At 39.1% G+C, this 23,479-nt stretch overlaps 2 protein-coding genes across 4 annotated transcripts in view; one reads left to right on the forward strand and one right to left on the reverse strand.

Moving 5' to 3' along the window:
* The window catches only part of MFSD14A (major facilitator superfamily domain containing 14A), a 44,393-nt gene extending 33,677 nt beyond the window's left edge, over positions 1-10,716 (forward strand). For both annotated transcript variants that reach the window (XM_011284838.4, XM_045036267.1), the window contains exons 9-12: positions 5,491-5,603; positions 6,719-6,816; positions 8,182-8,345; positions 9,387-10,716. In XM_011284838.4, the coding sequence (XP_011283140.1) occupies positions 5,491-5,603; positions 6,719-6,816; positions 8,182-8,345; positions 9,387-9,593 (582 nt within the window). In that variant the 3' untranslated portion in view covers positions 9,594-10,716. The remainder of the gene's footprint in view (positions 1-5,490; positions 5,604-6,718; positions 6,817-8,181; positions 8,346-9,386) is intronic.
* A 1,047-nt stretch (positions 10,717-11,763) lies between these two features.
* SASS6 (SAS-6 centriolar assembly protein) overlaps positions 11,764-23,479 on the reverse strand; it is a 57,820-nt gene continuing 46,104 nt past the window's right edge. For both annotated transcript variants that reach the window (XM_003990361.6, XM_045036272.1), the window contains 3 exons: positions 15,580-15,677; positions 13,057-13,151; positions 11,764-12,957 (listed from right to left, as the gene is read on the reverse strand). In XM_003990361.6, coding sequence (XP_003990410.2) covers positions 12,851-12,957; positions 13,057-13,151; positions 15,580-15,677 — 300 coding nt within the window. In that variant the 3' untranslated portion in view covers positions 11,764-12,850. The remainder of the gene's footprint in view (positions 12,958-13,056; positions 13,152-15,579; positions 15,678-23,479) is intronic.

Here is a 23,479-nt window from a genome sequence, read left to right on the forward strand (position 1 = left end):
GCCAGGAGCCAAGTACGGCTCTCACACAGTAAGCAAAGGAGAGACCTTTAAGAAATGGAATCTGAAAGGTGGAGAGGGAGCAGATCATCTGGGGCCTCACAGGTTGTCCTAAGATGTGACAGGAAGATAGGAAGCCATTAGAGGGTTTTGAGCAGAGGAATGGCACGAGCTATTTGTCTTGGAAACCCAGTTGGTAGCCAATGGTTGTCTGATGAATAAGATACTAATCAGCCCAGGAATTTGGATCTCCTTAGGAGATGTTTCACCTTTGCCTCGAAACTGTGTCTGTTCCATAATCAAGTACTGTGCTCCAGTGGCCAGAATTTTCTGTCAGTCCTTCTTTCTGTGAAAAAGCCCCAAACATTTCTTCCTATTTGGCTTTGTTTTTTCCAGACTCTGAGATGATCTAACATTCTCTCCCACCTTAAATCCAGTCTTCTAGATTACAGCTTTGTTTTATTCTGTTCTCAAAATGAAAGGCAGAGTCCATTTAATAGCATTCTAGTATGTTTCACCATCTCTTAGGTGTAGGATTCCTTCTGCAGATCTCATCATTTATGAATTTTTTGGTAGGTTTAGTGATAAATGTCAAATTTAAATTTAAATTCTGTAATATCCCCAAGACCCACACATGCGTACACATGGCAGTATTAGTACTATTTCTAATTTCCATTTTATCTTGAAGCTCCTTGATCAGAAGTAATGTTGCATTCCATCCTGGCTATCAGAAAAGTGCACTTGAGCTTTGGAGGAAAATATATTGTCGCCTGTATGCATAAATAGCTTTTGAAAAAACACCCCTCTGAAGCATAACACCAAGGAAACTACAAATAGAGTAGAGCTTGATGAATTCTCAAATGTTAAACCAATCTTTAATCCTGGGATAAATCTTACCTGCTCATGATGTCTTATCTTTTTCTTACATTGGTGAGATTGTTAATATTTTGTTGAAGATTTAGATGAAGAGAACTAGCTAACATTTACTCTGACACTTAAGAGATTTATAGCTATAAAGTGTTAGGAAGTTTCATATGTAACTGGTCATGGAAGCTGCAGGTGCCTAATAAATTCAGGCAGTAACCCTGCAGAACGCTTGAGTGATGTGAGGGTGCTTCAGAGGAAATTTTCCCTCTAGTCAGTAGATGGCACCTGGCACAAAGGACACAAGGTGGAAAACAGTCTCTAAGAGCTGAGAATCCAGAGGGGCAGACATGTGAATACAGGAGGCACGTGGTTGGGTTTGTATTTAGAGCACTCGTAGTGCCTTGAGTCTGGGAAGAAATGAGGCACTGTCCATCCAGCATTGATGGTACAGCAGACATTATGTACACGATCCACAAGGAATATGGTACTTAAATGACCATTTAGCTTTCAAGGCCTACATAGAAATACAATTTTTGAGATGAATTTTCACATTTAAAAATAAAGTCAGAAAATCAGTTGGACTTCAAAAACAGGTGAGAGGAAGTATGTAGCATACATAGAAATGCTGATAATTACATTGCTCTGTCATTATATGAACTAAAATGTTAAGTATAATATATAACCCCAAAGGTAGAAGAATTATCTTGCATTCTCATTTATGTCAAGTATACATTGAGAATAACTCATTTACTGTTGAACTCTGAAGCCAGTGGAAGATCTGTCTTTGAGCCTCCTCTGTAGCAGCACAGAGCTTACAGCTTCCCCTTTGTTCTGTTGTACTGCTTGCCCCTGTGCTTTTGCTCCTGCTGGCCTTTCTGCCTCCCATTCTTCTGCCCTAAGTATCCCTTCTCTGAGCTCCCATATTAACCAGGGCATGTCTATCACCGTATAGAATACACTAGCTTTTACCTGTTTATTTCTGATTATTTTTGCCTTGGTACCAAGATTGTGAGTCTCTATAGTAGCAGAGCTCCGAGTAGACTGTGAGGTTAGGAGTATATCACATTCATCTTGGTTTTTGTAGCACCCTGTGCTGTGCCTGCACCCAAGTAAGTGCTAAATTAGAGGACATTGGTTTTTTTCATGGTGTTTTAAAAACTTTATTTTTATTTATTTTTATTTTTTAATTTACTTCTGAGAAAGAGTGCAAGCAGGAGAGGGGCAGAGAGAGAGGGAGAATCTCAAGCAGGTTCTGCACTGTCAGCACAGAGCCCGACATGGGTTTGAACTCATGAACCATGAGATCATGACCTAAGCCAAAATCAAGAGTTGGACGCTTAACCGACTGAGCCACCCAGGTGCCCTGGTGTTTTAAAAACTTTAAAGGAGCACTTGGCTGGCTGAGTCAGTAGAGCATGCAACTCTTGATTTCAGGGTTGTGGGTTTGAGCCATATGTTGAGTATACAGATTACTAAAGAAAATAAAGTATTTTAAAAATAAATAAATAAAAACTTTAAAAATTAGTAGGAAGCATTTCAAAATTAGGAGGTTAGAGGTGCCTAGGTGGCTCAGTTGGTTAAGTGTCTGACTTTGGCTCAGGTCCTGATACTGCGGTTCGTGAGTTTAAGCCCCATACCCACATCAGGCTCTCTGCTGTCAGCACAGAGCCTGCCTCGGATCCTCTGTCTCCTCCTCTCTCTACCCCTCCACCACTTGCTCTCTCTCAAAAATAAACATTAAAATAATGAATGAGTGAAAATTGGGAGGTTATGTGAAAATATGGGTATGTAGCTTCTCCCCCAAAACAATAAGGTCTGTAAACATGGACACTTCCCATTGGGAGCCAAACAGTTGCTGTCTATCCCCTTTGGGGCTTTTAGGCCTTATCACTTCTTTGGCGCAAGGAGGCATGAGTTCATAATGCTTGCACTAATTAAACGTTTACGTGAGTGCTCTCATCTAGTCCTCTATATGCTGGTGACTCCCACATTTCTACCTCCACCCCAGCCCCTGAGTTCCTGCTTGACACATCTGCTGGGCATCTCAAACCGGACATAACCAGAACTAAAATCTGGATTCCTTCCCCTTCGTGCTGCTCATCTCATTTACAGGCATGACCACGCTCCTGGTTGTCAGGGCCACAAACCTTGGTGTCGTTCTTGTTGATGCTTGTCATTCTTTCTCCTTACCACACATCCAGTCCATCAGATGGTATCTCCTGTTACCTCTATCTCCAGAATACATTCTGAATTGAAGCTTTTCTCATCATCTCCATTACTAGTGGCCATTACTCACCACCTCCATTACTAGTCTCTCAGCTTCCATAATTGTCTCCCTACAGTTTATTCACTTGGCAAAGAAATTCTTGTGAAGTTTTAATCCTCTTTTTTGCTTAAAATTTAATTTCCATTGCAACCAGAATAACCCTAGACTTGAAGTGACCTCATTTTGCCCCATTCTCCATGTTGTTGAATACACTCCAGTTCAGGGCCTTTGCACTTGCTGTCCCTGCTTAGAGCGCTCTGTTCTCTGAGATATTCACATAACCACCCCCTCCTCTACCTCCTCATTCAGCTGTCACCTGAGAAGGTCCTTCCCTGTCCATCATGGTTAAAGTAGCCCCTCTGTCACACAATTCCCATTTTATTTTTTTCACAGCAGCTACAACCTGGAATTCTCTTGTTAAACAGTGTGCCTATGTCCATCTTCTCTCCAAGACAAGGTATTCTGTTTGCTGACCAGTGCTGTGACCTATTCTCTGACCCTTGGGTCAGTACCCTTAGACCTAGAATAGCAATGGGATATAGTAGGAACTTGGCAAATATTTGGTAAACTGACCCAAACTCGGGTCAGTTAACTGTTAGCTAGCTGTGTACATCTTGGTTAAGTCATAAGTTATTTAACCTTTGGGACAAAATGAGTTCTACTAAATTAAGGGACACCAAATAATTTTTCTTGTCTAGCACACTAAGCAATTTATTCCATCATTGAGAATATTGTGATGTATCTAAAAATCACACATACTTCCCATCAACACTAAGAACTTACAATAGGTGCTAGGGATACAAAGATTCAGATATTTAAGGAAAGTTCCTGCCCTGGGGGAGAATATCCGTGTTCCCAGTTAGAGGGTACTATAAACGGGAAGTTTTTCTTTGCTAACTGCTTACTCTGGGTGAGTTCCCTTTTGTGATTGTGGTTGTTGAAGAATGTAATCCAGTAAGGTTCTGTGCCTTATGAAACCTGGTGGTATACTCACTTGATTTAAGGGAAAATCTGAGAGAAAAAAGCTAGGAGTCTTAATTGTTCAAGAATCTTAACAAGAATCTTCATTAGCGGGGCACCTGCTAGCGTGGCTCAGTTGGTTAAGAATCTTCATTAGCTTTCCACTGGCTTATCTATAATTAAATCTGAGTAAATTCTTAAATGGTTGTATCCATTTAAAGAATTTGAAACTTCTGTTTGATAATTGTACATTTAAAATGACACCAGTGGGGTGCCTGGGTGGCCCAGTCGGTTAAGTGTCCGGCTTCAGCTCAGGTCATGATCTCACCATTCTGGAGTTTGAGCCCTGCATCGGGCTCTGTGCTCACAGCTCAGAGCCTGGAGCCTGCTTCGGATTCTGCGTCTCCCTCTCTTTCTCTCTCTGCCCTTCCCGTATGCATGCTGTCTCTCTCTTGAGAATGAATAAACATTAAAAAAATTTTTTTTTTAAATGTCAGCCAGTTATCCACTAGTGATTTCCTGAATTATTTTCACTTTTTCCTGTATGGACTTACTAGCTATTTTAGGTAGTATATTTAATACTTTCATTAAAATAGCAAAAAATATTTTCTAATGTCCCCAGATCATTGCTAAATTTGTTAGCTTTGAAAGAAAATAAAACCCATCCACTCATAATACTTATTAAATGCTTACTGTGTGCTAAGCACTCTATGTAAATATCATTTCATCTAACCCACATGACAGAGTTTTGAAGTAGGTAATATTCTTGCCATTTTGGAAGACACTGTTTGAGAGTGAGGTAACTTGCCCAGGGTCATACAGTGAGAGCCAAGATTATGATCCAGGCGGTTTTTCCAAAGGCGCGGTTTCTTAAACTGTACTTTTCCCATATGATACTTGTTACGTCTGTTTACTGTTTGCCAAGCATCATGGTGTCAGCAATAATTTGGATGAAGGATGTAGAGTAATTGTTGTACTGTTTTATTTGTATTTAGTCAGAACAATAAGCATTTTGGATTAACTTGGACTTGTAAAAACTTTTAAAGCTATTATGTAACAGGATCTCCAAATCATTAGTTTGAACTTTTTGATGCTACCGCTTAAAATTTCTGATTTAGGTGGTCAGTAGAAATGTACTCAACAGAAAGCTCACTTTGTTGTTTCCAGTTGTCTTTTTCCCTGAATCTGGATCTGTGTCAGCAGAGGAACCTTTCATCTGCTGTCTGTGACCTGGAATAATGGTCTCAAGATATATTCAGGGCAATTGTTGAAAAGCCAAAATGTAAAAAAAAGTGGTAATCTTAGATTACAGATTGAAGGAAGTCACCAGTTTTTTGGTTTTTTTTTTTAAGCTCTTTTCTGGTATAAACCGTTCTATTCTGGTTTTTGTTCTTTTCTAGACCATAGTCTTGAGTTTACTTATGCGGTCAATCGGAAATAAGAACACCATTTTATTGGGTCTTGGATTTCAAATATTACAGCTGGCATGGTATGGCTTTGGTTCAGAACCTTGGTAGGTATATCTTAATTTTTTTAATTTTGCTGTTTTTTTATTTTTCCAGCTTTATTGAGGTTATAATTGACAGACTTTTTGTTTGTATTTGCTTCTCATCTAAGGCTTAGTATTAGACTTTAATCTGTCTTCTCCTGTGCTTTTTTCTTTTCCTGTCTAATGTATATAATACAGATTTCTCACTTGGGTATTTGTATATTTGAGACTGGCTTGAGGATAGAAAGGTGTGACATTCTTTTGTATCTATGGGACAGGTTAAAATGGGACATTTTAAAGTGAGATTTAGTTTTTCAGTCTCTACTGGACATTTAATCTGTATCTTCATTAGGAAAAAACATAACCTCAAAGCAGCAAAGCTCTGAAAGCTAGCGTTACTTGCCTTTTTTGTTCTTCTGGTTAGAAGAGAAGTATTGTGTAACACCAGTGGTCATTACTGATGACAATGACACACTGGAAGTTAACTGAGAAAAGCCCAATTGTTTTGGTCCCGGCTTCATGCCAGAGAAAAGTCTCTCTGCTTCTCTTGCCAGTCTGCACTGCAGAGCGAGGGGAAGAGCGACGTTGAGGTCAGGCTGCCTGCGCACACCTCTGTGTTCACAATCACGGGACCGAAGTCCACGCTTTCCACTGATGTTTCATTCACCTGAACGTATCATCTCTTTGGATTTGGATAGGAGTCAGCATCAAGAGCGTGTTGATGCATGTTTTGTTTTCCAGGCTAGTTTTTACAAAGAGGTGCTCACAATTTAAATTATCAAAAACATTTCACGTATCAAGCCCAGAACATCCAAGGCTTAGATCAGATCTGTACCCTCACACTGAATCACAAGCCTGTGGGAACACTGCCTGAAGAGTTACTGGCTTGGGAAACATGTAATGATGTTGCGTTAGGTGTATTACCCACTATGCTCAGAGTGCCCCCATCCCCACCCAGTGCTCCAGACCTCGAAGTAACTTGCCCAGAGTCACACAGGAAGGAAGGAAGGAATAGAGCAAGTACAGTTCTCCTTTTCCCTGCACCACAGCCATTTTGCAGCAAGTTACTTGGATTTTTGTGTATTTTTACTGACAGGCACGGTGGAGAATTTATTTTTGTTTGGCTGCTTTGGTTACAGGATGATGTGGGCTGCTGGGGCAGTAGCAGCCATGTCTAGCATTACCTTTCCAGCTGTCAGTGCCCTTGTGTCACGAACCGCCGATGCTGATCAACAAGGTGAGCTGATAAGAATGCATGATGATAATTATTTAAAAGTTCAGAATATTCTAATGCTATGTTCTGTCTCCTTCCTAAGTACAGAATCGTAAATGGATCTTTAGGATAAAGAATTTAAAATTGCTTTCACTGTTAAGAGGAAAAGCAGAGTCCAGGGAACTGTCTTTAGGTGGATACACAACTATGTCTCTCTCTCAATGTGTGGTCCTGTCTGTTCTCTTGCAAGAAGATCGAGTGATCTAGGTCGGCCACCGCATATTCACTATTAAGTGTTTACTCTGATGGATGGGCTGGACACCTTGGGTTTAAATAACCCTTTTATTTAAATCTTTATGTTTCAGTTAAAGACATAGACAACATTGTCTTTTGTGGTAGGAACATTTGCCTCTTGAAACGCTAAAAGATAAATAATTCTTTGAAAAGGGTATGTTTCCTCTAGTTATAAGGGAAAAAAGGGGTGTTACAAGAGTGGCAATGATCACTTGGTTGCTAAATGAGAAAGGAAAGGCCTGTGGCTAAAGCATAGTGCATTTTATATTTGGGAGAAGATCCCAGAGAAAAAAAACCAAACTCTTAAGAAAAATTTTTTTTTTGGGGGGCGCCTGGGTGGCTCAGTCGGTTAAGTGGCCGACTTCGGCTCAGGTCATGATCTCACAGTCCGTGAGTTCGAGCCCCGCGTCGGGCTCTGTGCTGACAGCTCAGAGCCTGGAGCCTGTTTCAGATTCTGTGTCTCCCTCTCTCTGACCCTCCCCCGTTCATGCTGTCTCTCTCTGTCTCAAAAATAAACGTTAAAAAAAAAATTTTTTTAAAAATTTTTTTTAAGTTTATTTATTTTGAGAGCGAGAACAAGCAGGGGAGGGGCAAAGAGAGAGGGACAGAGGATCTGAAGCAGGCTCTTTGCCAACACAAGACAGTCCAGTGTGGGGCTCGAACTCACAAACTGAGATCCTGACCTGAGCTGACCAAAGTCAGATGCTTGACTGAGCCACCTGCCAGGCACCCCAACCCAAACTCTATAAAAAGGGTCTATATTTGATGCAATGGGTCTTAAATAGCTGCTTGGGACAGTTTTTAACAATTATGCTTGTAAACTAATGCCTTATTTTTAGCCAGCGATGTTTCAAAGGGAAATAAAGTGCTTTTGCCCACTTATTTAAACTAGGCCTGTGTATGGGTTGGGTATACCTTGACTTCTTATTTGCTGCTTATGCTTTGTAGAGCTGATGGCCTCTAAGTACTTTTTAATGTCATCGTAGTAAATTGCTAGTGTCACAAAGAAAGCCTTGGTTTTAGACTGACTGTATGGGTTCTAAGGTAGGAAAAAAAAGTAAGCGGAGCATTACATAATTTGTGTAAACGATTTAGGTGTTGTTCAAGGAATGATAACAGGAATTCGAGGACTGTGCAATGGTCTGGGACCAGCTCTTTATGGATTCATTTTCTACATATTCCATGTGGAACTTAAAGAACTGCCAATGACAGGAACAGACTTGGGAACAAACACAAGCCCACAGCACCACTTTGAACAGGTAATTCCTCATTCACATGGTGAAAATATAGTTCATTTGGCTGGATTACAAGATAAATGGGTTTTGGTCACTAAAGTTTTTACGTGAGATTATTTTAGATCTACGACACTTAAAAACCAAAGCCTAAAAGGACTGTGTTCTGTCTACCCCTTTTTGAAACTGGACGTAACTTTTCCTTCGAGAATTGTTTAAACATCTGGTTTGTCCTATTACACATAACGGCATAGATTAACAACCGTTCATCTGTAGTACAATTTGTGTCTCATCTGGGACTTTTGTACTGCGGGAGTTCCCTATATTAAGCCTGCCTTCTGTACGAAAAGTCAGTTAGGTGCTGATAAACGTCTTTTGTTCACTTGTTTGCTGTACTTTCCCCCCATACAACTGAAAATGTGAACGGCAAACACGATCATTTTAGCCAATACAAACAGCGCATCAGTTTCCTTGCTTGTTCAGCAGAGTTCCACACTGATCTAACTAGCTAAGACTACTTTTAAATGAAAATGAGTGTTTGTTTGTGGGCTATCCACAGGTTAAACTGGCAGTGCAAGTTTTTGCTAAGAATGAATGTAATTTGGACTAAAACAAAGGTTTGATTCTTAATGGTAACGGCATTAGCTGTATTTTCTTCACCTTTAGCTACTAGAGAATATATTTACCTTTTAAAGAAAATAGTCATGGATTCTGTTACTGTAGCTCATAGTGTATAATAAATTTTATTACTCTTGAGATCTTGAACAGATTAAGCGAAGGCTCATAGAACGTGTTCCGATTTTGTGATGACAGTATATTTTTGCATAGGCTGTTTTTAAAACAATCTTTTGGCTGTTTCTTGGGACCAGTTGTTATCCTCAGGATATTATAGTGAGCGTGTCCCTTTTCTTCTAAAAAGCAAATGCATGTTCTAACCATGGCTTTAATGGAGAAAGAGAGGTGGTCTTGGCTTATAATTCATGGCAGTCTGTTACTACGAAAAGATAAGCAGTTCTTAAGAGCAGAGATGCTCTGTACAAAAATCCTAATTCTCTTTTCCTTCCTCAGAATTCGATCATCCCTGGCCCCCCCTTCCTCTTTGGAGCCTGTTCCGTACTGCTGGCTCTGCTTGTTGCCTTGTTTATTCCAGAACATACCAATTTAAGCTTGCGGTCCAGCAGCTGGAGAAAGCACTGTGGTGGTCACAGCCATCCCCATAGTACACAAGCGCCAGGAGAGGCCAAAGAACCTTTACTCCAGGACACGAACGTGTGATGACTGAAATCAGGAAGACTTTTCTACCACACCCAGGTCTTAGTTTTCACCTGTAGTTCTGGATGTACATTCCATTTCCATCTCAATGTACTTTAAGATTGTCTTAAGAAATGTATCTGCATGAACTCGTGGGAACTAAAGAAAGAACCAGAACCGGACAGTTTTCCAAAGATGTTACAATTTCTTTTGAAAAGAAACCTTTTGTTTATTAGCACCAATTTCTTGCCACTAAGCTTTTTTGTTTTATTATACATCCTTTAATTAAAAACTATATACGTACCTTCTTAGATACTAGCAACGTCTCTGCTACCATTTCCTTCAGGTGTTGAGCTTTAACTCTATGCTGACTCACAGTGAGACAGAGTAGGTAGTACGGTTATGGACCTGTTAGTTTTAACATTGTAAAATCTTGGGTCAAATAATTCAAAGCCTTAATGCAGATGCACTAAAGTAAAGAAATGGTAAATGAACTGTTTGCATTTAAAAAAAAAAGAAAAAAACTTAAGAAAATTGTACTAAATCTGAATCATGTTTTAAGCTTGTTTGTAGTAATTTTATTTTAAAAACATTCACCACTGTTTTTGAAATGAGAAAGTATCAGCCATTTAGAATTTAAATTGGGGTAGAGTCTGTAAATCTAAACACTGGCTCGAATTTGTTTCCCCAGCTACTTCTACCACTATTCTTTTAATGTTTGCATAATCATAAGAACCTCAACACTTGAATACATAATCTAAAATTATATAGTAAAGCTGGTAGCCTTGAAAATGTCAATGTGATATCTGTATGTAGATAAATATATATAGTGGCCTTTCAGGACTGTCACAGTAACACTTTATTTACAGAGCTAATGTTTGTCCTAAATTTTCAGGACCCTAGAAGAGAGCTTTATACAATTCCTGATGTGAATTTCTCTAAAGTGTATATTTTTGTGTCCAGTTATATTATTTAAAAAAGTGTTACTTTGTAAAAATTGTACATAAAGTATTGTATAGTTTACACTGTTTTCATCTTGTGTGTGGTTATTGCGCAATGCTTTTTAAACTTGGAACATTCACTATGGTTAAATAAGGTCTTAAACGAAATGTAAATATTCTGTTAATAAAATTAAATATTTTAATGATTTTTTTTTAAAAGAAAAGTCTTGATCTGTGATTCCCTAGAAGGTCTGTTTGGGCTTTATTTGTTACCATCATCGTTTTTACAGTAACAAATCAAAGCTTTACACCTTTTCCCTTTCAATCCCTTTTTTCTCCCGTACTACAAAATACTCTTGTAGGAGGACAAAAGAAATGAAACCCTGGTCCATAAATTAAATGCAAGTAAATTCTAAGCATAGTCGGTAGTTGCAGAGGAGTCCGGTTTATGTTTTCATATACTTTTACATGTCTCACTCCATAAATACTTTATTAACAAAGCTCACAGTTTACAGAAATACGTTCATTGCAACCTGGTGATTATTAACACATGTACAACTGTACACTGCAAAACAATTTCAAATAAAAAAAGAACTACTTGTAGATCATAAATCCCATCCAAACACTGTCACGTTTTATACATATCACATAATATTTACAGGAAAGATTACCACCAAGAGGTTACTTTCCAGATGATTAGAAGTGCTCTGAAGTTAGTGTAACCAAGTATTCTTACTAATATTAATATAGTATATTTAAATGACAAAAATCCAACCCCATAATGGTTACTAAATGTTTTAGAATAAATCCCCTAGTTAAGATTGCTTGCAACTGCCAGCAACGTTTCACGGTATCATAGGACTCAATATCGTGGCTTCAGAAAAATACTAGCAAAGATTCTCTGTCTTACCGTGAACCCAATGATACTGGTATGCCATTAATGTCTTCAATGTCTCTTTCTTCATCTGTGTGGTGAGGGAGGTCCTTCAAAATAGTTTTTTTTTTTTTTTTAATTTTTTAATGTTTATTTTTATTTTCAAAGAGAGAGACTGAGGGGGTGGCGGGGCAGAGAGAGGAGACACAGAATCTGAAGCAGGCTCCAGGCTCTGAGCTGTCAGCACAGAGGCCGACGCGCAGGGTTCAAACTCAGGAGCCTTGAGATATGACCTGAGCCAAAATCAGATGCTCAACCAAGCCACCCAGGCGCCCCTCTTCAAAATAGTTTTTTAAATATCACACAAGTATTAGCAATCTTTGCAAACAAAAACTGATTTATAGGTTTCATAAGAGAATGCTGCTCTGTACTGGGTGGTGGTCAGCAAGAAAACAAATTGGGGACCCTCTGATACTGGGTGAATTTTTTTTTTACCTAATTTTTTCCAAGTAATTCTTACTTGAAACACTTGGTTACAGGGAAAACAGCTGTTAACTTCTAACAGTTATTCAATTTGCCTACTTTATTAAGCAAACAAAATGAAACCATTGATATAAAAAAACAAATATGCTCTTCCAGTATTTTTTATAGTACTAATTTTTAAAATATTCTAATACAGATGTAACTGCGAAACAAACTCATGAAATTCAAAAAAGAGAAAAAAATAGATGTGTCAAGACTTCCAGAAAACATTAAAATCCTATAAACTTTGCAGTTCAAATGATTAAAAGCACTTTCTGCCTAATCTGGTTATGTAAATATGCTGTCCAAATTATTTTTATAATTTATCAAAATAAGTAGACTTGTTTAATAGCTAATTTAAAGAGGTTGCAAGGAAAATATTTATTTGCTATGAAGGATTTATTTTCATTCATCTAAGGTAATTTTAGGACTTTTCCCTTTACTAAAAATATCAAATAATATAGGTTATCTTTGGAGATAATCATTTTCCCTCATAATTCTCAGGTGTCAAAACTTTTATTTTACCAATGAAAATAAAATGAATTATTAACATTCTTTGGTTTCATATTCTGTCTGAGCAGGTTTTCATTTACCCAGATACTCAATAGAACTAGAATGTCCCTTAAAAGGACCAACTCTTTCCTTGGAACTTCTGAGAATTTCTAAGGATTCGTTTAATAAAATTCATACTATTCTATAAAACACCGTGTTCACACACTACAAAGTGTCATTTACTCAGAATCCTCACTCAGAATCCCCCATGGGCTCCTCTAGCTTGCCATAAAAGACAGCGGTCCTTTAAAAAGGATCCAAACGATCTAATACGTTAAGCTCAAGTAACCTTGGAAACTTGCTTGGCTTAGGATTTGATCTATGCTGTTCATATATTTTTAAACCCTGTGAATTTCTAAAATTTCAATAGAAAGTAAAAGGTCACACTAGCATCAACTGTTCGCTAACTGCCCAGGGAAATAGGCTGACGGTGCAGAAGGGAGCACAGGGGGCTTTGAAGATGTCTGTACTGCTCCGAAAGTGCCATCTTTCTGATGGTCTGCAAATGAGGACAGAAAAACATTATTTGTATTCACCAAGTCTTTATATAATACAGTGAATCCACAATGTACAAGCCATTTCAACAATGTCTTCTCACCTGGATTACTGAACAGATTTTGGCTGAGTCCGCGTAAAGGAATGCTATCTTCCCTTTTCTTCAGATATTTGGATTCCAGCCCTAAATTTGCACCACTTGAAAGGAAAATAGTATTTATTTTTACAAAGTCTTGTTTTCACCTTAATAGTTAATTCTGAAGGTTTGTCTAATCTATCTATATATATATATATATATATATATATACATACACTATATGTAAAATAATTGAAGTTATATTTATAGCTTTGTTCTTCAGTGTTTTAAATTTCTTTTTAATGTTTATTTTTGAGATAGAGACAGAACGTGAGCAGGGAAGGGCAAAGAGAGAAGGAGCTGCAGAACTCTAAGCAGGATCTAGGCTCTGAGCTATTAGCACAGAGCCCAAAGCGGGGCTCAAACTCACAAACTGTGAGATCATGACCTGAGTCAAACGACTGAGTTTAACTGACTGAGCACCCAGGCACCCCTCTTCAGTGCTTTCTTAAGCAAACAATTTATCCACAAGCCAAAATACCTACCCTTCTTCCCAGTAAACTAAGTAGCACTAATAAGTCAAAGAGCTAAGATAAAGAATGTAGGCTAGCAGGGCATGGGTGGCTCAGTCGATTTGAGCATCTGACTTCAGCTCAAGTCATGATCTCGTGGTTCGTGGGTTCGAGCCCTACGTCAGGCTCTGTGCTGACAGCTAGGAGCCTGGAGCCTGCTTCAGATTCTGTGTCTCCCTCTCTCTTTGTCCCTTCCCCACTCACTCTCTCTCAAAAATAAACATTAAAAAAAAAATTCTTTTTAAGAATGTAGGCCAAATGAAAGTCTAGTACTATGAAATTGTAAAACAGCACTTAAGTGATGATACATGATGAAAACACATGTTCATGCTTCAAGAATACCCTTATTATTTAATAACTTCTATTTCATCTTGTATTTAATGAGTAAGATTTTTCCTTTGCCAAAAGCTCTTCAAAATTTTGTTAATACTTCAGTTGTCACTAATAAGCACTATTAAAATTAATACACAATAACGAATTCTAGTCAGATAAATACAAGTATCAACTGCGAAAAAACAGGGAGGGGCATTTATGTAGTCATATATTACCCTTTTCTACTACCATAGTCCTACTTTCTAATCCATCCAGTGTTAAGTTTCTCTAGTAGTTCCTTATAACAAGAATTCAAAGGCACTTGTAAAACAGTGACATTACATTCTTAAAATTAAATGGTCTTTTTCCAATTTTCAGAGAAGAATTAAGTGGGTGAACAGGTATTTCCTTCAATTTTAACTTTTAACCTTTGATATCCACTGCCACTTTTTCCTAGCTGACAATGAATAAAGGAAAAAAAAAAACCAAAAGAGAAAACAGTCAAAATAGCTGACCAGTCCTAATTTTATGGACACACGATTACGTTTGATTTTGTACCACAAATATGATCATCATATTTTCTGCAAGTAAAACTGCTGTTGGGTGTATGAGAGTTAACTATCAACACGAAGTTCTACCATTAACACGATTTGCAGGTGCTCCACCTCCTGAACAAGTGTGAGATTATATAAAAATTTCAGGACTTCAAAGAATTCTGACTTTTTTTTAAAAAGAGGCTCACCAACTACTATAATACTCGCGTTGGTGCCAATTTTAGAAGCCAATGAATAAGAGCCAGCTCATGACAGGCCTTAAAGTGATTAAATTTTAACTAAGAAGAGTTAATAAGAAAAAAATATTACAAACATGAAGAATACCCAGAAACAAGTTTTCATGCGTTACAAACTTCACTATGTAAAACCTGTGTCAGGTCTAAAAAATAGGAAGGAATTTCTGAGTAGGCAAAACAGAAGTCACAAATTAAAGCTTATTTTGTTAGGTATGGGACAATCTCACAAGCCTTGTTATTCTCAGCAAAGAATTCTAGCAGTTTGAAAGAGCTGGCTTCTCAGAGCACTTTACACTAGCAGCATTAATTCAGAAAAATGGAGAGCTTTCCAGAGGCAAACACAGCCATACAGGAAAACAAAAACAAAAACCACGAAGAGGAATTAAAAAGATTTCTAATCTACTTGCCCAAAAGCATATGAAAGGGAGATCTTCAGTTATGTAGGAAAGTCTCTTAAAAAATAAAATTTTACTGTATGTTTAACTGTATCTTACAGTTTAAAAAAATTATGGAAAATCTTTTTTTAATGTTTATTTTGAGAGAGAGAGAGAGAGAGAGAGAGAGAGAGAGAGGATATATATCCCAAGCAGGCTCCATGCTGTCAGCATAGAGCCAAACACAGGGCCTGATCCCATGAACGGTGAGACCATGACCTGAGTCAAAATCAAGAGTCAGATGCTTAACCAACTGAGCCACCAAGGCGCCCAGGGAAATCTATTTCTTACAAAGAAAAGTGACTCTAGCTTCAATCCCACTGATCAGTAACTTAAAATGTCACAGATAAATAAGTGGGCATCAAAGCTTTCAAACACTGATAAAAATTATTTAGGATGACTTTCAAAAGTGCAAACATTAAATTTTATGACAAGTACTTACTTTTCCTTATCAGTTGAGCAAGGCATACTAATAGTTGTTCCTGTTTGAACATCTCCTAGTGACATATTTGGTTTTGTAAACTGCAAGTTAAACTGAACCTGTGAAGAGGGAAAACACCTCATGTAACTGAGTTAGTGAGAACGGAGGCAGTTCCATATGGAGATGGATGGTTAAAACTTCTTTCTCATGTATCTAGAACATAGAAGAACAGGTTCAACAAGTTATTTTATAACACAAGAACATTTTCCTGAAGAGATTTAACAACAACAAAAATCCTATTTCTCCTTGCCAAAAATATTCCTGTGATAGAAGCAAGATGAACAGTGCAACATGATCTCTTAACAATTATTTTGAAACAAAAACAAACACTAATGCAGCCAATCCTTGTACAACATGGGTTTGAACTGTAGGGGCTATTTATACGGACTTTGGTCAATAAATACAGTACACCAGTAGAATGCAGTACCATCTGTCTCCTCATCCCCGCCCAGTTAGCAAAGCTGGATCCTGAAGTAACTAACACCTATTCCTTATCCACTTGACTCCCTAGTTTCTGCTTACAGGAAATGCTGGCAAGCAATAAGCTGCTAGTTCCCTGGGGATTTTAGCTCACCACCTCAGAGAACATCCACCATGGTGGACGGCACCCCTGCCTGCTGTCTGCTCTTCACTGCAGGCTCCCTCCTTGTTGTTCTGGGGTTTCCCCAGACCCTCCAGTGGTGTGGTATCTTTCGTTCTGTGATCCTTGCCCAACTACAACCAGTAACTGGCCCTGCCACTTCAGCAAGAATCTCTCTCTGGAGCTGGTTCCTTTACTGCCTCTCAGCTCAGGCCTCAGTGAACTAACCATGCACACAGGGAGCGGAATGAGGAGTGCCAAAAGCAGGGGAGAGTCCAGCCTACCCGAATGCTTCCTCTACATTCCCTTTGTTTGTAATCATTTGGCAACTTCTTATATTTCAATCACAATATAAAATACATTCATGGGGAAGACAGGGGGAAAATATATATATATTTTTTTCACACACACATACATATATATATGAAATACAGTAGTTAAATTTGAGGGAAGTCAAAAGTTATACATGATTTTTTGACAATGCAGGGGTCAATGCCTTCTAACCCCAGCACTTAAATAAGTATCAGGGCACCTGGGTGGCTCAGTTGGTTGAGCATCCAACGCTTTTTTTTTTTTTAATGTTTATTTTTGAGAGAGAGAGAGAGAGAGAGCAAGCAGGGGAGGGGCAGAGAGAGAGGGAGACACAGAATCCAAAGCAGGCTCCAGGTTCTGAGCTGTCAGCAGAGAGCCCAACATGAGACTCGAACCCACAAACTGCGAGATCATGACCTGAGCCGAAATCGAACGCTTAACCAACTGAGCCACCCAGGCACCTGGAGTATCCAACTCTTGATTTCAGCTCACGTCACAATCTCACAGTTTGCGAGTTTGAGCTTACCGCCCCCTGTCAGGCTCTGTGCTGACAGTGCAGAGACTGCTTGGGATTCTTTCTCTGCCCCTCTCCTGCTTACCCTCTCTCTCAAGATAAATAAATACACTAAAAAAAATTTTTTTTTAATTTTTAACTTTTATTTATTTTTTGAGAGAGAGCATGAGCCGGGGAGGGGCAGAGAGAGAGGGAGTCACAGAATCCGAAGCAGACTCCAGGCTCTGAGCTGCCAGCACAGAACCAGACATGGGGCTTGAACTCATGAACCACGAGATCATGACCTGAGCTGAAGTCGGGCGCTTAACCGACTGAGCCACCTAGTCACCCCCAAAATTTTTTTTTATTTAAAAAAAAATTTTTTTTAACGTTTTATTTATTTTTGAGACAGGGAGAGACAGAGCATGAACAGGGGAGGGTCAGAGAGAGGGAGACACAGAATCTGAAACAGGCTCCAGGCTCTGAGCTGTCAGCACAGAGCCCGACACGGGGCTCGAACTCACGGACCGCAAGATCATGACCTGAGCCGAAGTCGGCCGCTTAACCGACTAAGCCACCCAGGCGCCCCTCCCCCAAAATTTTTAAATAAGCAAGTGTCATAGTTCTAAAAGTTTTCTCCCTATTTATAACAATGATGCATATACAGCATGTATTCTGAGAATTCTTCCCTTTTCAAGAATTTTCAAAGTCTGTTATATTTATGGTTTCTAAACGAAAGGCTAGGAATTAGAATTTTAAAACAAAAGTAACCCAAGAATCTATACAAAATCCAAACTAAAATAGATGACTGAGCATGTTTCACACCAGGAATTTATAAATGGGTTCTATCAGAAAAATGTATACACATAATCAAACTAATAGATGGAAAAAAAATTATGACCACTTGCATAGAAAAGGAAAAGGCAGGAGAAAACATTAAATATCTACTTTTGGTAAAAAGTCAATAAAACAGGAATAGATAGATACTAATTTCATAGGTTAAAACTACAAATTAAAAAGGTATATACTACTGTACTATCAAGCTTCAATATTCCAAAGATATTAGTTCTCCCTACATTAATCCATGCATTTCACATGATAACCTTAAACACAAAAAGGAGTTTTTAAAGTGAAACAAGCTGACTCTAATATTCCTTATAGAAAAATAAATATGGAGTGCCTGGGTGGCTCAGTCGGTTAAGCATCCAACTTCGGCTCAGGTCATGATCTCTCAGTCCATGAGTTTGAGCCCCACATCAGGTTCTGTGCTGACAGCTCAGAGCCTGGAACCTACTTTAGATACTGTGTCTCCCTCTCTCTCTGCCCCTCCCCCACTTGCAGTCTGTTTCTCTCTCACAAAAATAAACATTGAAAAATTAAAAAAAAGAAATATGGGTGAGGAATATTAAAGTATCAGATAGCAATTCATAAGATAATTTTCAGCACCAATCACAAATTAGAAAACTGTACAAAATAAAAAGAATGGTCTCAAATACTGAACAGACAATGCACAGGTTGTATGTAACCTTTGAGAGAAATGTAATTCCCCATCAATGACCCAGCTTTCCAACTGGAGGCACACCCTAAATTCAGGTACAGAGGGAAAACATAGATCAACATCAGAATTTAGGGAGTTTGGGGTAAGTGAAAGTTAAAGGGCAGAATTCTGATGAGAAAGAAGCTATAAAGGAAAATCTCTGGAAATCTGCACATGGATCCCTTAGAATTTTTTCTTAGTACTGGCCACATGCATAGGGAAAAACGCCCCAAGACTAAAAAAAAGAAATGGGAGGGGTGCCTAAGTGGCTCAGTCGTTTGAGCATCCGACTTCAGCTCAGATCATGATCTCACACTTCGTGGGTTCGAGCCCACAGTGGGCTCTATGCTGGCAGCTCAGAGCCTGGAGCCTGCTTTGGATTCTGTGTCTCCTTCTCTCTCTGCCCCTGCCCTGCTCACTCGCACTCTCTCTCTCTCAAAAATCAATCAACATTAAAACAGTAAAAAAAAAAAAAAAAAAAAAAAAAAGAAATGGGAATTTTCACATGAACAATTTCTAAGGTTCATAATCATGGAGACACATAGTAATCATTTAGGGCATTCAATGAAGAGCCACAAAGGATCACAGCTTTGTAGAAGGGCTGAACTATCTCTTGAGTAAAAGCTACTTTAGATGCACCCAAGTAAAGCTAAAGAAAAAAAATGAAAGAAACCTAGAATGCTCCAAAGGGATCAAGGGAACCCACAACTAACTTAAATACCAGCCACTCTTTATTTTATTAAAAAAAATTTTTTTTTTTAATATTTATTTTTGAGAGACAGAGACAGGATATGAGCAGGGGAGGGGCAGAGAGACAGGAGACACAGATTCTGAAGCAGGCTTCAGGCTCTGAGCTGTCAGTGCAGAGCCCAATGCAGGGTATTCTGAGAATTCTTCTCATGAACCATGAGATCATGACCTGAGATGAATTTGGAAGTTTAACCAACTGAGCCACCCAGGCAATCCTACCAGCCACTCTTTAAAGGAAGATAACAAAACACATACGGTCAACAATGTAACCACTGACAGTGTTCCACAGTCTATCAAAAATTACTAGAGATGACATTAAGAAAATGTAACACCAAGGAAAGAGTCAATAGAAACAGATCCAGAAATGACAGAAATGATAACAGGACAAGGACAGAGATGTTAGAACAAAGATAACGATCAAAAAGAATTTAATGGAAATTGAAAGTATGAGAAAAATGAAAAATATAAAAAAGAATGAAATGGAACTTGCAGCGATGGCAAATTCAATACCTCAAACACAAATTTCTAACTGGACAGAAATAACAGCATATTAAACACTGCAGAAAAAAAAAAGATAGGTGACTTTGAAACATGGCATTTGACTGTAAAATAAAGCATAAAATCAAATGAACAGTCTCAACAGAAAAATATGGGATCAACCATGTATAAATGGAATATTGAAAGAAAATAATAGGAAAAAAAGTGAAGAAATAATGACCAGAATTTTCCAAGTTGTCAACCATAAACCCCTGATACACAGATCCTCAATAAAAGCCCTAAGTGGATAATGATATACATGTACCACACCAAAATATATTATAAATAAGTTGCTGAAAAAAAACGAAAAAAAAGGAAATGTGAAAAGCACCCAGAGAAAAAGTCACTTTCTAAAGAGGAAAAGTGCTAAAAAAATGACTACTAATGACTTGCCACAAACTATTCAATCCAGGCAACACAGGATAACCTCTTCAAAATGCTGAAAGGAAACAGAAACTTGTTGATTTTGATGGCAATGTAGAAAAAGGACAATGTAGAAAGACCCTGAACTCACCTCCTCCAGAGACACACCAAATCTACCTCTTTCTAGAGCAATTCCTCCTGAAGATGCTGAAGGCTGAATGAACAACTTGTGCATAACAAATATAGACAGAGAATGGCAAAAGGTGGAGACAGGGTAAGAAAGGGAAACACCCAATGTCAACACTGCGAACTACACTGGGGAAGGATAGTACTGAGTAACTGTGAGCTGATTCACCTGCCCTACGCACAGAAAAAAGCCTCATATTAAAAGAAGAGCTAGAATATAAAAGATCAAGTCCTAGAATTCTGCCAAAAGCAAGAGAGCTGCTGTACCCTCTCCGAGCCACAAGGGCTGGTGAGGACTGTTTACATTCCCCCTCCACCTTGATAGCGCAGACAGGGGACAGGGTACCTCAGCCAGCCCTGGGCTCCTAGCCCACACCACTTCCAGACACCTTGGGAAACAAGAAAAAAGCTGCAATTTAAAAGAGCAACTAGAATAAAAGATCCAGCCCTAGAATTCTGCCACATGGTGGAGGGAACTGTTGGAACTCTCTCTGGGTTGGAGGGGCTGGGAAGTGGCACAGTTTATTTTGCTCAGCCCTGACAGTGTGGATGAGAACAGGGTTTGGCCACCCTAGCTGGAAGACTGCTTCAGCGACCCCAGCATGGTGCACACCAGAACACCTCTAATCTGCGCTCACTGTACTCCCGCCATTTGCCACAGTAACAGGAGGGGCAAAGCACCCCAGAACACTCCAGGCTCTCACCACTTTAGCTGCAGACATCTTGCCAGGGCACCCCTAGTAAAGAATACCTCAGGACCTCCAAACCCACTGCCACATCATCTCCAGATGACTTATCAGGGTGCCTTCTGTGTAGAGTGACACAGGAAGCCCTGGCCAGTGTCCACTTCAGTTTCAGTTGTCCTGAAACTGTTCAGGATACCCTCTGCATGGAGAGCTCTGGGACCACCCTGGCCCCTGCCTGCTTCAGTTCAGGACCTCCCACCATGGCAGCTGCAGGACAAAGTACCCCATGATGCCCAGCCCACACAAGCCATACCTCCAGCCAGCCAGCCAAGGTCACCAGGCATACACAATCTACACAGGAGATGACCATACACAAGATGATTCCTTTAAGTTTAGGAGAAACAGCTGTTGCACCAAATTCAGAGAAGTAAACACAGAAAGGTCAAGCAAAAGGAGAGAGAAATATGCTCCAAATGAAAAGACCAAGACAAAAGCTCAGAAAAGAACTAAATGAAACAGAAATAACTAATCTATCTGATAAAGATTTTGAAGTAATGGTCAGAAAGATGCTCCCTGGACTGTGGAGAAGAATGGATGAACTCAGAATTCAACAAAGAGAAAATACACAAAAACTAATCAGAACTGTATTAACAACTGAATGTAAAATACAGTAGAAGAATCAACAGCAGATTAGCAAATGCAAAGGAACAAATCAGCAACCTGACAGGGTAATGGAAAGCAGCCAAGATGAACAGCACAAAATGAAAAGTTTCTTTTAGGTAAACTCTACCCCCAACATGGGGCCTGAACTCATGACCCTAAGATCAAGTAAGTTGATCTTAAGTTGCATGCTCCAACTAAGTTGCATGCTCCACCGAGTCAGCCAGGTGTCCAAGATAAAAGACTTTTTAAAAAATGAGGGGGCGACTGGGTGGCTCAGTCGGTTGAGTGCCCGACTTCAGCTCAGGACATGGTCTTGCAGTTCATGAGTTCGAGCCCCGCGTCAGGCTCTGTGCTAACAAACAGCTCAGAGCCTGGAGCCTGCTTCAGATTCTGTATCTCTCTCTCTCTCCCCCTCCCCTGCTCATGTTCTGCCTCCGTCTCTGAAAAATAAATAAATGTTAAAAAAAAAATAATAAAATAGGGGCGCCTGGGTGGCGCAGTCGGTTAAGCGTCCAACTTCAGCCAGGACACGATCTCGCGGTCCGTGAGTTCGAGCCCCGCTTCGGGCTCTGGGCTGATGGCTCAGAGCCTGGAGCCTGTTTCTGATTCTGTGTCTCCCTCTCTCTCTGCCCTTCCCCCGTTCATGCTCTGTCTCTCTCTGTCCCAAAAATAAATAAATGTTGAAAAAAATAATAATAAAATAAAAAATGAGGATAGATTAAGGGATTCCTGGACAACATCAAGAGAGCAAACAGTCACATCAAAAAGATCCCAGAAGAAGAGAAAGAGAAAAGTGCAGAAATCTTATTTGAGAAATAATACATGAAAATACATAACCTGGGGAAGGAAACAGATATCCAGGTCCAGGAAGCACAGAGAGCTCCAAACAAGATGAACCCAAGGAGGTCCATACCCTGACACATAATTAAAATAACAAAGAGTAAAGATACAGAACTTTTTAAATAGGAGAGAAGCAACTGGTTGCTACAAAGGAATCCCATAAAGTTATCAGTTAATTTCTCATCAGAAACGTTGTAAGCCAGAAGGGAGTGCATGATATATTCAAAGTGCTGACAGGGAGGAAAAAAAAAAAAAAGTACACCCAAGAGTATTCTACCCAGCAAGGTAAGAGTGTTTCCCAAACGAAAGTTAAAGGAGTTCATCATCACTAAACCAGCCTTAAAAGAAATGTTAAACAGACTCCTCTAAGTGGAAAAGAAAGGGCCATAATTAAAAGAAAATTAGGAAAAGAAAAACTTTCATGAATAAAAGCAAACAAACAATAAAGATAATTAAGCAATCACAAAGTTAGTATGAAGGTTAGAAAAGTACTAAATTCAATTATTTCTAAAAAAAATTAGTTAAGGGGAGTCACAAAATAAAAAGATGGAAACTATGAGGGGCTCCTGGGTGGCTCAGTCAGTTAAGTGTCCGACTTTGGCTCAGGTCATGATCTCACGGTTCAGTTCTGTGAGTTCGAGCCCTGCGTTGGGCTCTGTGCTGACAGGTTAGAGCCTGGAGCCTGCTTCAATTCTGTGTCTCCCTCTCTCTGCTCTTCTCCCACTTGCACTCTGCCTCTCCCTCTCTCAAAAATAAACGTTAAAAAAATTTTTTAAAAAGATGGACACTATAAAAACTTATACAAAAAATGTGAAGGGGAGGGAGTAAAAATAAAGTTCATTTACAATGTCTTTAAAATTGACTATCAAGATAATATAGACTGTTATATACTCAGAGTGTTATATATGAACTTC

Source organism: Felis catus, chromosome C1, assembly GCF_018350175.1.
Source record: "Felis catus isolate Fca126 chromosome C1, F.catus_Fca126_mat1.0, whole genome shotgun sequence".
NCBI lineage: Eukaryota > Metazoa > Chordata > Mammalia > Carnivora > Felidae > Felis > Felis catus.